This window comes from Carya illinoinensis, chromosome 15 (genome assembly GCF_018687715.1).
Source record: "Carya illinoinensis cultivar Pawnee chromosome 15, C.illinoinensisPawnee_v1, whole genome shotgun sequence".
In the NCBI taxonomy this organism is placed as follows: domain Eukaryota; kingdom Viridiplantae; phylum Streptophyta; class Magnoliopsida; order Fagales; family Juglandaceae; genus Carya; species Carya illinoinensis.
The window spans coordinates 6455243-6469310 of NC_056766.1; the positions used below are offsets into that span (position 1 = coordinate 6455243).

At 35.3% G+C, this 14068-nt stretch overlaps 1 protein-coding gene and 1 long non-coding RNA gene across 5 annotated transcripts; both read right to left on the bottom strand.

Moving 5' to 3' along the window:
- Positions 1-2673: 2673 nt before the first annotated feature.
- Positions 2674-11336, bottom strand: LOC122297187. Of its 4 annotated transcripts, none has more exons than XM_043107162.1 (9): positions 10977-11318; positions 10791-10890; positions 10583-10703; positions 9978-10099; positions 9741-9862; positions 4225-4384; positions 3794-3908; positions 3230-3344; positions 2674-3138 (listed from the first exon to the last, which is right to left on the bottom strand). In XM_043107162.1, exons 1-7 carry the CDS (start codon positions 11128-11130, stop codon positions 3872-3874), a joined length of 816 nt encoding a protein of 271 aa, XP_042963096.1. In that variant the 5' UTR covers positions 11131-11318; the 3' UTR covers positions 2674-3138; positions 3230-3344; positions 3794-3871. The 4 variants fall into 4 exon arrangements, with proteins under 4 accessions (XP_042963096.1, XP_042963095.1, XP_042963094.1 ...); XM_043107161.1 differs by having other exon boundaries at positions 3230-3349; positions 10977-11314; XM_043107160.1 differs by lacking the exons at positions 2674-3138; positions 3230-3344 and having other exon boundaries at positions 3847-3990; positions 10977-11335.
- Positions 5017-9734, bottom strand: LOC122297188. The gene is made up of 2 exons (XR_006238681.1): positions 8808-9734; positions 5017-5642 (listed from the first exon to the last, which is right to left on the bottom strand). It is a non-coding gene; the product is annotated as an uncharacterized LOC122297188 (long non-coding RNA).
- Positions 11337-14068: the final 2732 nt, after the last annotated feature.

Sequence of the window (14068 nt, forward strand, 5' to 3'; positions counted from 1 at the left end):
AGTGAGAAATGCCACCGACAAGACTTGAGATTTAATCCCAATTATAGTTTATGATCCATTCATTACCTAATCGTGATTAGAGTTTGCATTAACTTGACTTCAAAGTCAATTAAGTACTTTTTTTTTTTAATTATGTTGCTTTCGAGGTTGATTTTTTCTTTTTTACGTTATTTTATAAAAGATACATCTTAACTTGAAAGTGCTTCTATACGTTTTTTTTTTAATAATTTAATTATTACATGTATGTAAAAACATATGTAGTTTATCCACGGATTGATCTCACAAACTGACATATTTTTATATGATAAATTTATAAAATTATTTTTATTATAAAATAGATCTACTGTATCATATAAAATGATGTTAATTTATAAATTTATTTTTATAAAATCTCTTTATAACTATAATAATTCTCGTGTAAAAATATAAATTAGGTTATATTCATTGATTACTTGTTGTTAATTATATAATATTTTGGGATAGGTTAAAAGTACAATTTATTTATAATTTAAGATTATCTAATAATTATTTTGTCTTAAAATATTGATATAGTGGAGTCGAATCATTGATTATGGTTATAATTAAATAGTAAAAATTAATAATTATTTGAAGTTTATCCACAAATTTAAAACTTTAGGATTGGGAAAAATAATCTAAAATAATTGATTAAGAAAATATAGACAAAAAGGCAAACTTAAAGATATGATTATTAGAACTAATCAAAAGACAGCTTTAAAAAAAGAAAAGAAAGAACAAAAGACAAAGCTGAAGTGGAAAGATGGGTTTAGTACTTGAGAACTACCGACACTCACAAGTGTAGAACTTTCAAAGATTAACTTATCAAAAGTAACAACACTTCTACGGTAATGTTATTCATTATTTTAATTTTTATCATCTTCTCATCTTTTTATCTAATATTATATTATAAAATAAAAATAATAATAAAAAAATAAATAATGAATAGATTTTTTTTAAAGATGTAGTCCTAACTCATTTATAGCAACAAAATTAATTAAAAGAAATGATATTTACAGTTTTAAATGTATAAATCTTATGCATTTTTTTAAAAGATAGTTAATGAATATGAGATCTATATAAAAAATTATTTTTTTAATAATAAATCTAATTTTTTTTTTTCAAAAAGACTGGACGGGACTTACACACCTTAAGATTGTATCTAACATTCCTCTTTAAAAGATAATGAGAAAAAATAAATAAATAAATTTTAAAAAAAATTTTAGCAAATAATTTTACATAAAATTCAAAGAGATAGACAGTACTGTGGATCTCAACATTCAATTATAAATGAATATTTAGATTAAAAAAAATTAAATAGAATGAAAAAATAAATATGCAAACACATTGTGAAGAATCACATAAATATTATTGATGGATCCAACTTTGTAATAACTGTTTGAAATAAATGAGTGAATGCTAAATAGAAGAGGCAGTAGCCTCAATCTCAATGATGCAGCAGTGGAATATTGATATTAAAGTACACTACTTTCAGATTGCAAGATTGGAGAGTAATTAGGTGGGTGAATCCTCCAAATATGGAAACGCACTAGGCAAAATGCTTTCCATGCAGGTCCTTTTCCTTTCTCTGTATTATTCACTTTTTGGGCATGAGGGTCCTATTTTGCTGAGGTAGCTGTAATGCCAGCCTGTGTGTTGAAGTCCTTGGTAACTGTCTTGGCAGCCACTCGAGTTTTCAATCTTTGTTAATACATGTTAACTACAAAACCTCTTGGTCTTGGAGTGTCAGTTTCCACATTTTCTCTGCAAACAAACACATTGTGGAGTGGATTACGATCATTACAAACCGTATCTCTTTGCTTGGGATCAATTCTGTCGAGTTTAACAATTTATCTTTATTTGCAGTGATCACTATGGTTATGACCTGGATTCTGGGGAACAAGGTGGTTCACAACCAAGAAAAACCCAATATGATGGCATGGATCAACACAATGAAAACCACACAGGGATCAAAGGGAGGCATGCGGGCATAACCCTCGAGCTACAAGCAAAAAGGCCTAAAGCTGACAACTTCAAACTGAATATTTATGTCGCAATCAAGCTAAACTTCTACATGTTAGCAGCCATCTGCAATGACGATGAAAGACTTCTACTTGAGGATACTTATAGCATGGAGAAGCAAGAGCCATATTACTAGCATTCAATGAAGCAAAGAAGCTGGAGATGAAGCAGATAATCCCTGAAGGTGACTCTTTAGATGTAATCATGGCAAACATGCATGGGCCAGATTATGGCGGATTGGCAGATCTCACCAATGGTCAATGACATCATGAAGATACTGAGAGACACAATCTCGTGGAGTACACAAAAAGTCCATGGAAGTGGTAACTTTGTTGCACCCAATATTAGCCAAATGGGTCGGTGCATTCCCATCCCCAGTTACCTCTTAGACCCTAGTTTTGCGTTCAAACTCCATGACGACTTGACTATTCTTGTAATATTTGCTGAAAAAAGTAATCATAGTATCTAGCTTCCAAATTGGTAAACAAGGATGGGCCGACTTCCACAAGGGAACTCACCTAAACCCTCAGTTCTAGGATTTAAGATGGAAACTAAGATCGCAACAAAACCACAGTGAATACAAGTCACACATGTTGGAAGAACATCATAGATGTGGGCAATTAATTACACAGATGATGAAGTAAATGAATGCTTTAGAGAACAGCATACAATTGTATCTGATTAGGAATTATAGTGCAAATCATACATCAAAAGCTAATTTAAAAGGCATCTTCCTGTAGCCACATGCAAACACATTGCAGCTTTTGTTTTCTTTCAAACTTTTGATCTGGGTACTAGAACATATCATGATCTGGGTAATAGAAAATTATGTAGATACAAGGGCAAAATGGGATTTATACAAGAGAACTACAAAAATGCATGTGAAAGCATGTGTATGTCATGTAAGCACCCCGTGTGCCAAACATGTATCAAACTGTTAGCCAGCAATACCCATCATTGCATTGGATGCTTGGAACATTGAATTCATATTATTGGCAGACAAAAGTAGAATAAGTACAACATATCACGGCAAACAAACTCAAAAAGCTTGCAAAACGTTGAAAGTTGGATCTTCTCTGACCACCTTCATGTCTCCTTAACCTGAAACCAATCATAACACACCACATTACAGACAGAAAACCATAGCCATTCTCATAAGAAAAGCGTTAAAATAAAAAGGAAATAATTTTACTTCTGATGATCAGTAGATCCCCCCTCCATGTGCTGTGACTGTAAAATGGAAAGTAGAGAGTTCCACTTACAGTGGCACCAAGCATGAAAAGCTGTCAATCATTACTTCCTAAATCCTACACTGTCACAAGGCAATGGTGAAAATGATGTTAATAATCTGGTTATCGATCACCAAAGTCCAACTTCAAAATGAAGCACACATCGATAATATTATTTTCAAAATTATAAATGCTAGCGATCAAAATCATGTTGTGAACCATGCGGGGAGTGCATTTCATGCAGATTAGAAAAGGGGGAAAAAGCCCTCAAATGCTTTCAATATTTACTCGAAAAAAATGGTAGATCTTATGCCATCTGGTACTAAGTGCATAGGCAAAATTGACCTGGGATGGAAATCTCTGTTGAAAGGAAAATAATGGAACCAGCACTGATTATGTTTTGATTGAAAAAAAAAAAAAAAAAAAATCATAGTTCTGGACAATAATAGGGGAGAAAGATCGATGTGACTCTCCCTTGGCAATGATTTTCTTGACAAAAGTTGAAGATAGTAGAAATCACTTATTACCTCAAATAAGCTAAAATCCTCTGAAAAATATCAGTCATCCACTAGCTAATTCACCATGCTTGCCTTCATTGGTTGTTCCTACTCTCTTCCTGGACGCTCTTTATGATCACCTAATCTGTTAGATATCCCACTAATACGTCAGAACAAGAAAGATCCCCAGACTTCGTCTAAGCTGCAAGTAACAATCTAGAATCGACCTACAAAATAACAATCTAGAATAAAAATGGTGAGAAGATCAGAACAAGATATCAAGTAGCACTTTTTTATCTTTATATGTTGCCCAGAATTGCGCTGATGGTCATAAGTAAAAAAAAATATAGCAAAAGGGAATTGGAATAACAGGTTATGATAAGAGTTGATCATGCTGTTAATATCCCAAATTTGTTCCTTTTTTTTTTTTGAAAAAAAATATAAACAGCTAAACTAAGTACCGTTGAACTTTCATCCTTCTATACATTAGCATCACACTGAGCAGAACAGGAACCATTGCTAAACATAAATGCTCCAAGGAGTGCCCACTGATAAGGTATCGATTTACATAGTATATTTTCTTGTCAGCAACACCTTCAAATTTGGCTAGAACATGTGCTCCTGTACCAATGTGTTTCCAGAATTTTAATTATCCAACATACATGGGCGAGGCATTGCAAATGTATTATAAGATAGTAACATCACAGTTTTCAAAACTACAGCAATTCCTCCCGAACAATATATTGGCAAACTGATTGCAGGAAACAAACAATTTTATTAAATGGATAAGGAAAGAAAAGAGAGAAGAAAACGAAATAACATAAAGTAAGTTAATTTTTCAGATTCAAATCAGATGAAAGAAGTTTTATATCTAGAGATGCCTGCCAAAGAAAGAAGGGGGGAGTGAACCTATGATTTCACAATTCTGAAAAGCAACTATCTTCAGTACCAGTCCCTTCCACGAACTAGCAAAAGAAATCAATAAATGCAAACTTGTAGGTGACATCATTTCCTAAGCTTTTGCAGTAAGCATGTGTAATTTTTCCAGAGCACAACACATGATCTAAATGGAGATTTAAATTACTTCAACAAAGAAACAAATAGTTCCAGCCTAATATTGCTGCACAGCCGTCTGATTACTCCCAAGGATTATTCTTCTCACTAAATTAAATTGCCACAATCAAGAAACAGATATATCCAGCCTAATCATAGCTGATATAACTGCCCATTACTCCTAGCTGCAAATACCTGCCCATCACTCCTAGGAAAGATTTTTTCACTTTTACCCTTTTTCTTTACAGATATGCATGACATTGGGGACATATCCTCTAGAACCCAAAAAATGCTGAACAAAAAATCACCTTTTCAGTTATAGGTATTGAAAACTGAAGCTTTGACACTCCCAAAAACTTTTTTTTTTTTTATTGGCACCAGGTGTAGGGGAACAGAATCTGGACTAATCCCAGGGGTCCGGACTAATCCCGGGCATCCTGACTAATCACTTTTTTTTTTATTAGCTCCCAGAGACTTCGGGAGGTAAATTTCAAGTATTTAGGTTTTCACTTTCAAAATTCCATGAACTACTTCAATTTTCAGCACTGAATTTCAATTTGCAAGAATTTAAATCCTCCAATACAGGATATTATTTGTACAGTTCTATGCAAACTAATAAATTCTAGACTGAAAAAATAAAAAGGAAATAGAAAGTTTTAACCCAACATGAGTGATGAAGGTTTCTGTCAAGATCAAGCCTCATATGCACAGATGCAAATGTCTCCCAGAACCTGATGCCTAGTTAGCAGCCCTCATTGGGACAAAATAAAAGTGGTCACTTTGGAATAGCTTTAACTCAAACTGATCTCTTTGAAGTTTCATAAACCTTTTTTTTTTTTGAGAAAAGTAAGAAGATATATTCAAAAGAATAGGCAAAATGCCACGTTCAGTACAAAGAATGTCCTACACTACGTAGGATCAAAAGAAATAAGAAACTCATGTAAATTCTGGCCATTAAAACTAACAGCAATAGCCCAAGTACAGAGAGTTCTAAAAAAGAAGACTTTCAGCTCCTCCATTGATCTCTCTTTATCCTCGAATGTCCGATCATTGCGCTCTTGCCACACACACCACATAATGCATATCGGGATCATCTTCCAAATTGCCTTAATCTGGTTGTTGTCCCTCAGACCTGTCCAGCTAGCAAGAACCGCCACAACTGATTCCGGCATAACCTAACCCAAGTCTAGTCTACAGAAAACCTCGTTCCATAACCCTCGAGCTACCTCACAGTGTAATAAAAGATGGTCAACAGATTCTCCCCCCTTCTTGCACATGCAACACCAATCTACGATGATCACCCTTCGTTTTCTCAAATTATCCGTTGTGAGGATCTTGCCCAAAGAAGCGGACCACACAAAGAAAGCCGCTTTGAGGGGCGCCTTGTGTTTCCAAAGCTTTTTCCAAGGAAACTGTGAGGGTTGCCCTTGTGTTAGAGCCTTGTAGAAAACACGGACTGAAAACATACATTTTCCCAACGGTACCCACCACAACGAATCTAGAAGCTGAACACTTGGTTTGGTTGAGTACAAGAGGCTGAAAAAGGCTTCAAAAGTGTCCATTTCCCAATCTTGAGCAGCCCTGCTAAAACTGATATTCCACTGGATTTGCTCCCCCATGACCACCATGACTTCCGCCACTAATTTCTCTGTCGCTTGCAACCAAAAATAATGTCGGGAATAAATCCTTAAACGCACAATTACCACACCAGGTGTCATACCAGAATTTGATCCTGTTTCCCTCTCCTAAACGAAGCCTCGTATAGTGAGAGAAAACCTCCCATCCCTGTCTAATATGTTTCCACAATCCCACGCCATGAGCCCCTCGCACTTCCTTAGAACACCAACCACCCCATAATTCTCCATACTTATTTTCAATCACCAACTTCCAGAGAGCTTCTGGTTCTCTATGGTATCTCCACAACCACTTTCCAAGTAGCGCTTGATTAAAGATTCTCAGTTTTCTAATGCCCAACCCCCCACTCGAGATGGGCTTACAAACTTGTTCCCACCTGACTAGATGAAACTTGAACTCCTCTCCTATTCCGCCCCACAAGAAGTCATGTTGTAATTTCTCAATACGAAGTGCCACCCTTGCTGGAATAGGGAACAGGGAAAGAAAATATGTTGGGAGGTTAGATAGGGTACTCTTTATTAACGTTACCCGACCCCCTTTTGATAAGTACATTCTCTTCCAACCTGCTAAACGTCGCTCTACTCTCTCAATCACTGTATCCCATAACGAAACTGCTCTCGAGGGGGCCCCCAACGGAAGGCCTAGATATGTCATGGGGAGTGTAGCAGTCTTACACCCCAAAGTATTCGCCAAGTGTCTTAGACGCTGAACACCGCCAATAGGCACCATCTCTGATTTGTCCAGATTCACTTTCAAGCCTGACGCTACCTCAAAGCAAAGTAGGAGTGCCTTCAGTACTCTAACTTGGAGTTGGTTCGCCTCACAGAAAATTAGGGTGTCATCTGCAAACAATAAATGGGAAATGTTAATACTACCCCCTCCTGGGGTTCCAATCAAGTAACCAGTCATATGCCCATTTGCAACCAGGACTGAGATCATTCTGCTCAAAGCCTCCATTACAATGACAAAGAGTAATGGGGACAACGGATCTCCCTGTCTTAGTCCTCGTGTGCTATTGAAAAAACCAGTAGGGTTTCCATTTATTAAGACTGAGAATTTCGCCGTAGAAATGCACCATCGGATCCAAGTACGCCATCTCTCCCCAAAACCACACTTCCCCAAAATGTCAATTAGAAAGTCCCAATTAACACGATCATACGCCTTCTCCATGTCTAGCTTACATATAATCCCTAGATGACCCGCTTTTAATCTACTGTCCAAGCATTCATTGGCGATGAGAACTGCATCTAGGATCTGTCTGTCCTTTACAAATGCATTTTGAGGCTTTGAAATAATCTTTCCAACGATCTGACTAAGGCGATTTGCCAGTACCTTGGATAAAATCTTATAGACCCTGTTGACTAGGCTAATGGGACGAAACTCCTGTATATTCTCGGCTCCCGCCCTTTTTGGTATTAAGGCTATAAAAGTGGCATTTAAGCTTTTCTCAAGCTTTCCAAACGAATAAAACTCCTGCAGCACCTCCATTAAGTCCTCCCTTAGGATCTCCCAACAAGTTTGGAAAAAACCCATAGAGTACCCATCTAGACCCGGAGCCTTGTCTCTCGCCATTTTCCTTACCACTTCTAACACCTCTGCCTCTTCGAATGGCCTCTCCAAACGATTTGAGTCCAAAGGTCCAATGGACTCAAAAGCCTACCCCTCTAGCTTAGGCCTCCACCCCACCTGCTCAATAAGAAGCTGTTCATAAAAACTAACCACGTGATTGTTAATCACTTGCAAATCCCTGCACTCTGACCCATCAATCTTCAGCATCTCGATGTTGTTGGATCGCCTGTGAGAATTGGCAACCCTGTGAAAAAACTTAGTGCTACGGTCACCTTCCTTCAGCCATAAAGCTCTAGACTTCTGCCTCCACGAGATCTCTTCCATTAGAATGATCCTCTCGAGCTCTACAACCAAAGCTAATTTTTGGGTTTGTTCCTCCTGATTCAAAGGTCTTAACTCTTGAACCCTTTCTAACTCTTGTATCTCCCACTGCTTTGTTTTCTTGAGTTCCCCGATATTGCCAAAGGATTGCTTGCTCCAAAGCTTTAGATCTTGTTTTAAAGCCTTTAGCTTTCCAGCAAAAACAAAACTATGAGTACCCTGAATCTGGTATGAAGACCACCACTGTCCGACCCTCTCCACAAAGCCTTCAGTTTGCAGCCACATGTTTTCGAACTTAAAATGTTGCTGCCTTCTTTGAATTCCCCCCCCCCCCCCCGGTCCAGCATGATGGGCCAATGATCCAAGCACAAACGAGGCAATCTCTTCTGCCACACCTCTGGATAGTGAATTTCCCATTCCGGGGAGATTAGAAATCTATCTAACCTAGACCATATCTAACATAAACCTTGATTCAGTTCTCCAATCTCGAAGTGTTACTTGAACCTCAAAGCTAGAAAAATCACTAACAGGAAACATAAAATCCATAGAATGCAAATTTTTTGGAATAAGAAAAATGGATATATTGTGAGTACTGTCCAATGCACTGTAGCAGCATAAGGAAGCAATATTCTGTGCTAATATAACTAGGTTACTCTAAGTTTTTTTTTTTTTAATTCAAGCTAATGTGTATGGTAAGGATTATCTTGATCTAAAGTTACCAGGGTTTTAGGGTTGAATTATCTTATATTTAGAGGTTATGACAACCATGTAAGAGAGTCTGACTAGTATTACAACTATGTTAACTTCCTGAATTTGTATTAGCTTTTCTTTTGTCTTTAGAGAGATGTAGGTATTCCTTTGTATACGTCCTGTGGCTTTGCCTATTCTTGGGAATAAAGTTTCCTATTAATTATAAAAAAAATTAAAAAATAAAATAAAATAAAATAAAAAAATAAAAAGAGTATTACCAATATGAGTGTAACTTCACATGTAATGACAATTAGTTTGCAAAAAATCTGCAATCCTCGTTTTACTAGAAATGCACCTTTAGCATATTGTATAATAAATTGATCGTTACTTGTAAAAAAAGTTAGCAATAAATTCGCCTTATCCTTGTTCCATGCATATAGATATTTTCAAAATAAAAACATCATGCTCAAATAGCTTTCAAAATATTTCTAGGTGTACGAAGTACCATTTCACACTGTCCCTATTTATTTATATTTTATTTTTTCATTTTAAAGCATATTTGCTTTAATAGAACTTTTTCTCTTCAGTTATGTTGCCCAAAACACAGATGGTTGCAGTAGTTTCCCAAGGCAAAATCACTAAACGAAATTAATGTCTAACCATCTTAACAGATTAGGCCAAAATGAAAAATTACCAGGACATGACATACCTGCTGCAAAAAGCCAATATCTAGCATGAGTATACTGGGATCGGAACACATACGTCATGCCTGGGATGGCTATTGACGGAATCAACTGGAACGCCATGCACAACCGAAGATCATTATATGCTCTGCAACCGACCAGCAAACCATATTCAGCATTGAACTTTGACATAATTCAAAACAAAGTTGGTGGAAGTAATCAAACTGGAAGGTAACTATGAAAATTTAAAACTAAAACCTCACCTCCCATAAGCTGCGCTAAGAAAAGCAACTAAAAGGAGGGTACATAGAGAACTTAATCCAATCCTCTGACTCACTCTTTCCACAATAAAACTAGAGTAAAGTGAGGAATACGCGATCATCATCTGCATATATTTTTAAAAAAAGTAAGCATAAAGCTTGATCAGGAGATCATCATCTTCATATTATGATGCACTTTAACATGACTAAAATTAAAATACTAATAAGTGCAGCAAAAATAGGAATTCCTGAGAAGCGCATGTCCTCTTATTATTATTTTTAGTTACTTTTTCCTCTTTGTGCCATTGACTCCCCTAGTTGATCAATCAAGGAAACCGAAAAACAGTATCCATGTTAAATTTTTGTAACTATGTGCTGTATGTTTCTGAAAAGAAAAAGGAAAAATAACTGCATTGAACAACGATTTTCAACCTTCCCCACCATTCGGTTAGGCCGACTTCAGCTAAGACCTTTTTTTCGCATAACAAGTAATAAATAATCAACATCAGTCTCTTTTCCTTTCCAAAAAATTCTCAGAATAAAAATGAAGATACTGAAAATAATAAAAGATAAAATTGAGGGTTCTAGAATAGTGTTGTAATGCTCACCGGCAATGTATCCCACATCACTCTACTTTCGTCGGGCTTCATATGATAATAAGCAGACCCAAAAGCCACCCCTGTTATTCCAGCATAGAATAGTGCCCAACCCCAAACCTCTCCTGGAAAACTACACCAAATCCATTTTCAAACAAAACCCACAAAGATTCAAAACCAAGAGCATACCAATAAAAATGATCAAATAAAAGATCACAACCTGATGTTAAAAAAATTTCCTTGGAGTGAGAGAACAAAACCCAGAACACCCACAACCAAAAATGGGAAATTTGTAATCACATTCAACGTGTTAGGCACTCCTGTCAAAACCCAGAAAGAAAAGAATCAAACAATACGCAGATAACATACACATAGATACGTATAGTCAGGTGAAGCGTTTGATTACCGAGAAAGTTGCGCATGTCAGCGAAGATATGGTTCTTGGAAGAGCGAGGGATCTTGGGGGTGGCCAACATGAGGAAAAGCAAACACAGCAATGCTCCTCCCCATATCCGAGTTCTCTTCCCTCTTGCAATCTGTTGATTCACTGCCCAAACCATCTCTCTCTCTCTTCTTTCTGAGTGAAACCCTCACTTCCTTTCTCCGTCCCCGTGCGCACTGTTTTTTTGCTATATTTTTTTGAAGAGATTCGAATTTCGTCAATGCAAATCTCATTTTCAGATTTCGGTGATGTTTACGTAATTCCCATTTATTTACTTTTTACTGATGAAAAAGAAAGGGGCGCTTTTTGCTAGTTGTGGCACCATCGCTCCTGTCACAGCCGCGTTAGGTTGTCTTGGACCACCAGTCGTTCAATACAACATTCCTATTTTAAATTTATTGGGATATAAATTTCAAAAATCCTATAAAAATAAGAACAAAAAAAAAAAAAAAAAACATTTTGCATCTCAAACTATAACTCTATTTTGTACTCAAGATCATCAGTTTACACCTTAAAATATCAAATTATAATGATTACTTCCCTCTGTTAGAAGGTGACAATTTCCAATATTGATAGGTTTAAATGTAAATGGATAGTATTTGTAAATTCAAAAATTCTATGTATAATTATTTTTACATATTCTTTTGTGTACTTTATTAATATAATTAGTTGCGTCATATTTTATAATATAAAATAATTACTTTGATCAATCAAATCAATAAAATGTATAAAAAATACACAATAATAAATATACATAACAGAACTCAATTATTAAAATAATTATCAGTCAATTATAGTTTCGGAAATTATATCATAATTTTCTTGTAAAGGGGAGAAAATAATTTAAAATTTATTAGGAGCTATGATCAACAAATCTTATCTGATTATAAGACACCTTTTTTCTCATTTGGGTTGGAGGTTGTTGTTGAAACTAATTATGAGCTGATGAGATTTATTAATTTCAACATAATTTGTTGAATTATTGGGATAATTTTTTGTTGGTAATATGTAAATATTATATTGAAAATAGATAGACATTGGTAGGTGTGAATCCTAATACAAACTAATTCAATTGAGTATTGCAGATGTTGGTTGTCACTTAAAATCATTGCACGATGAACAAAAAAGATGGGAGAACAAATATGTGCGAGATGCGAATCATGTGGGGTTGGCATTCATAAGCAACCAGCACCCTTTTACAGCCTTCAACTCATTTAAAAATAAAAATAATAAAATAATTATAAATTGATATACTTTGACGTGATATGTCACATTGTAACATTAGTTATGTAGTAAAGTGGATCTAATGAATTATTTAAAATTACGTCAATTTATAAATTTATTTTTATGAAATCTCTTTTATAATTATATCACTTTACTTTAAAAAAAATATTCATTCATCATTTGATTATGGGAGAAGCATGTAAATTTTAATGAAATAACACTTTTTTAAACCTAGACTTCTAAAAAGACTTGTGCACCTCACATAGCTAATGAACACTTATTATTATTATTATTTTATAAATAGTTTGAAAGAAATTTCCTCTAATTTAATTTGAAAGAAAACTTTGTTCTATTTATCATGCGTACACCTTACGTGTTTGGCGGGATGGTTGTGAGGAAGAGATGGAGTAGAGCACTAGGGAGGCTATCTATCCCCACGCAACTAGCGGAGCAAAGTCAGTTTATTAACAATTAGAATCAAGTAGATCTACGAGGAAACAATAGAAGACTCGGTTGTGTTTGAGAACACAACTGTTCTTAGATCTTCTTAGACTAATTCATTACTATTTATAAAATATTAATTATTATTTTAATATTATTCACAGATAATTTGAGATATTCTTGACATCCAAATGAAGCCTAAACAAAAGAAAATACAAACAATCATTCCCTATAATGCCAACAGGTGAAGGGGGAGGAATAATTGGAGAAAAGGAATGGCTAGAGGACGATAGCTCCTCCTACTCGGGCCACCAGTCTAAGGCAAAAGTTGGAGTTTCTACAAGGAGGTTCAATAAAATAGTATAGTGCCATGAAAGGGGGGTGATGGGAAGGGAAGGAGGAGGGCCTCCTCGTTTGTTTGATTGCAGGTGAGAGCTACAAGCAACACAAAAAAGTTGAAAAAGATTGAATCGTACAAGGACACAAGTTTTATGGATTAACCCCACTTGCATGTTCACTTAACTCCAAGAAAATGAAAACGAAATTTTAAATAAGCACTAATGAAATTTCCATGGAAAATTTAGATGGGAATATCAAACAAGTGGAAGGTAGTAGAAGTTGGGTTACTGACCAAAATTGATCCTCAAGTCATCATGTATGTAGTGCATGTAAATCTCAGTGTATTTAATTTCGAGACTCGTATTATTTACGGGCAGCGTTTAATACTATAGGATTCACAGACTGTGTTTATGTCTTTGCCAATTTTCAGTCACAAAAAGAGTTTTGCCATTCATCTCCGCCATGTCACTCTAAGGGTTTACTCAAAGAGCTTCATTAGAATGCTTAATGCCACCATGATGAGAGCTTTAGCATATAATATAGATGACTTCATGATTAAAAAAGAAAAGTAGTTTAAACAAACACGTTAGGCATATCCAACCAACCATTTTGAGGGTTTTTTTTAAACACTAGATCCCTATTGCCAAGCTGGCCAATCAAAGTTTGCTTCTTTCTAAATCCATCCGTTATTCTTCACCACTTCTTTCTAAAGGATTTCTAATCTTTCATTAGCCATTTAACTCCACACTCCTCTTATTTGCTCGAATTCTTTTATTGCTGAAACGATAAGATTTGATTTGTACGAAAATTAAATATAATTTTTCAAACATGTTGCTTCCATTAGAAATTTAGAATAGGTCTTGAACCAATGAAAGACAAAATACTAAGTTACATGCCAGTTCGGGTAGCTATTATTATTCATTATTTTATTATTATTTTTTATATATTTTTTATTAGTTTGTATTACTATTTAATATTTTATTATTATTTTTCACTAATTTTTTTTTTACTATTTTCAAAATATCTAAGATCAGCTCACTACTCAAACGGAA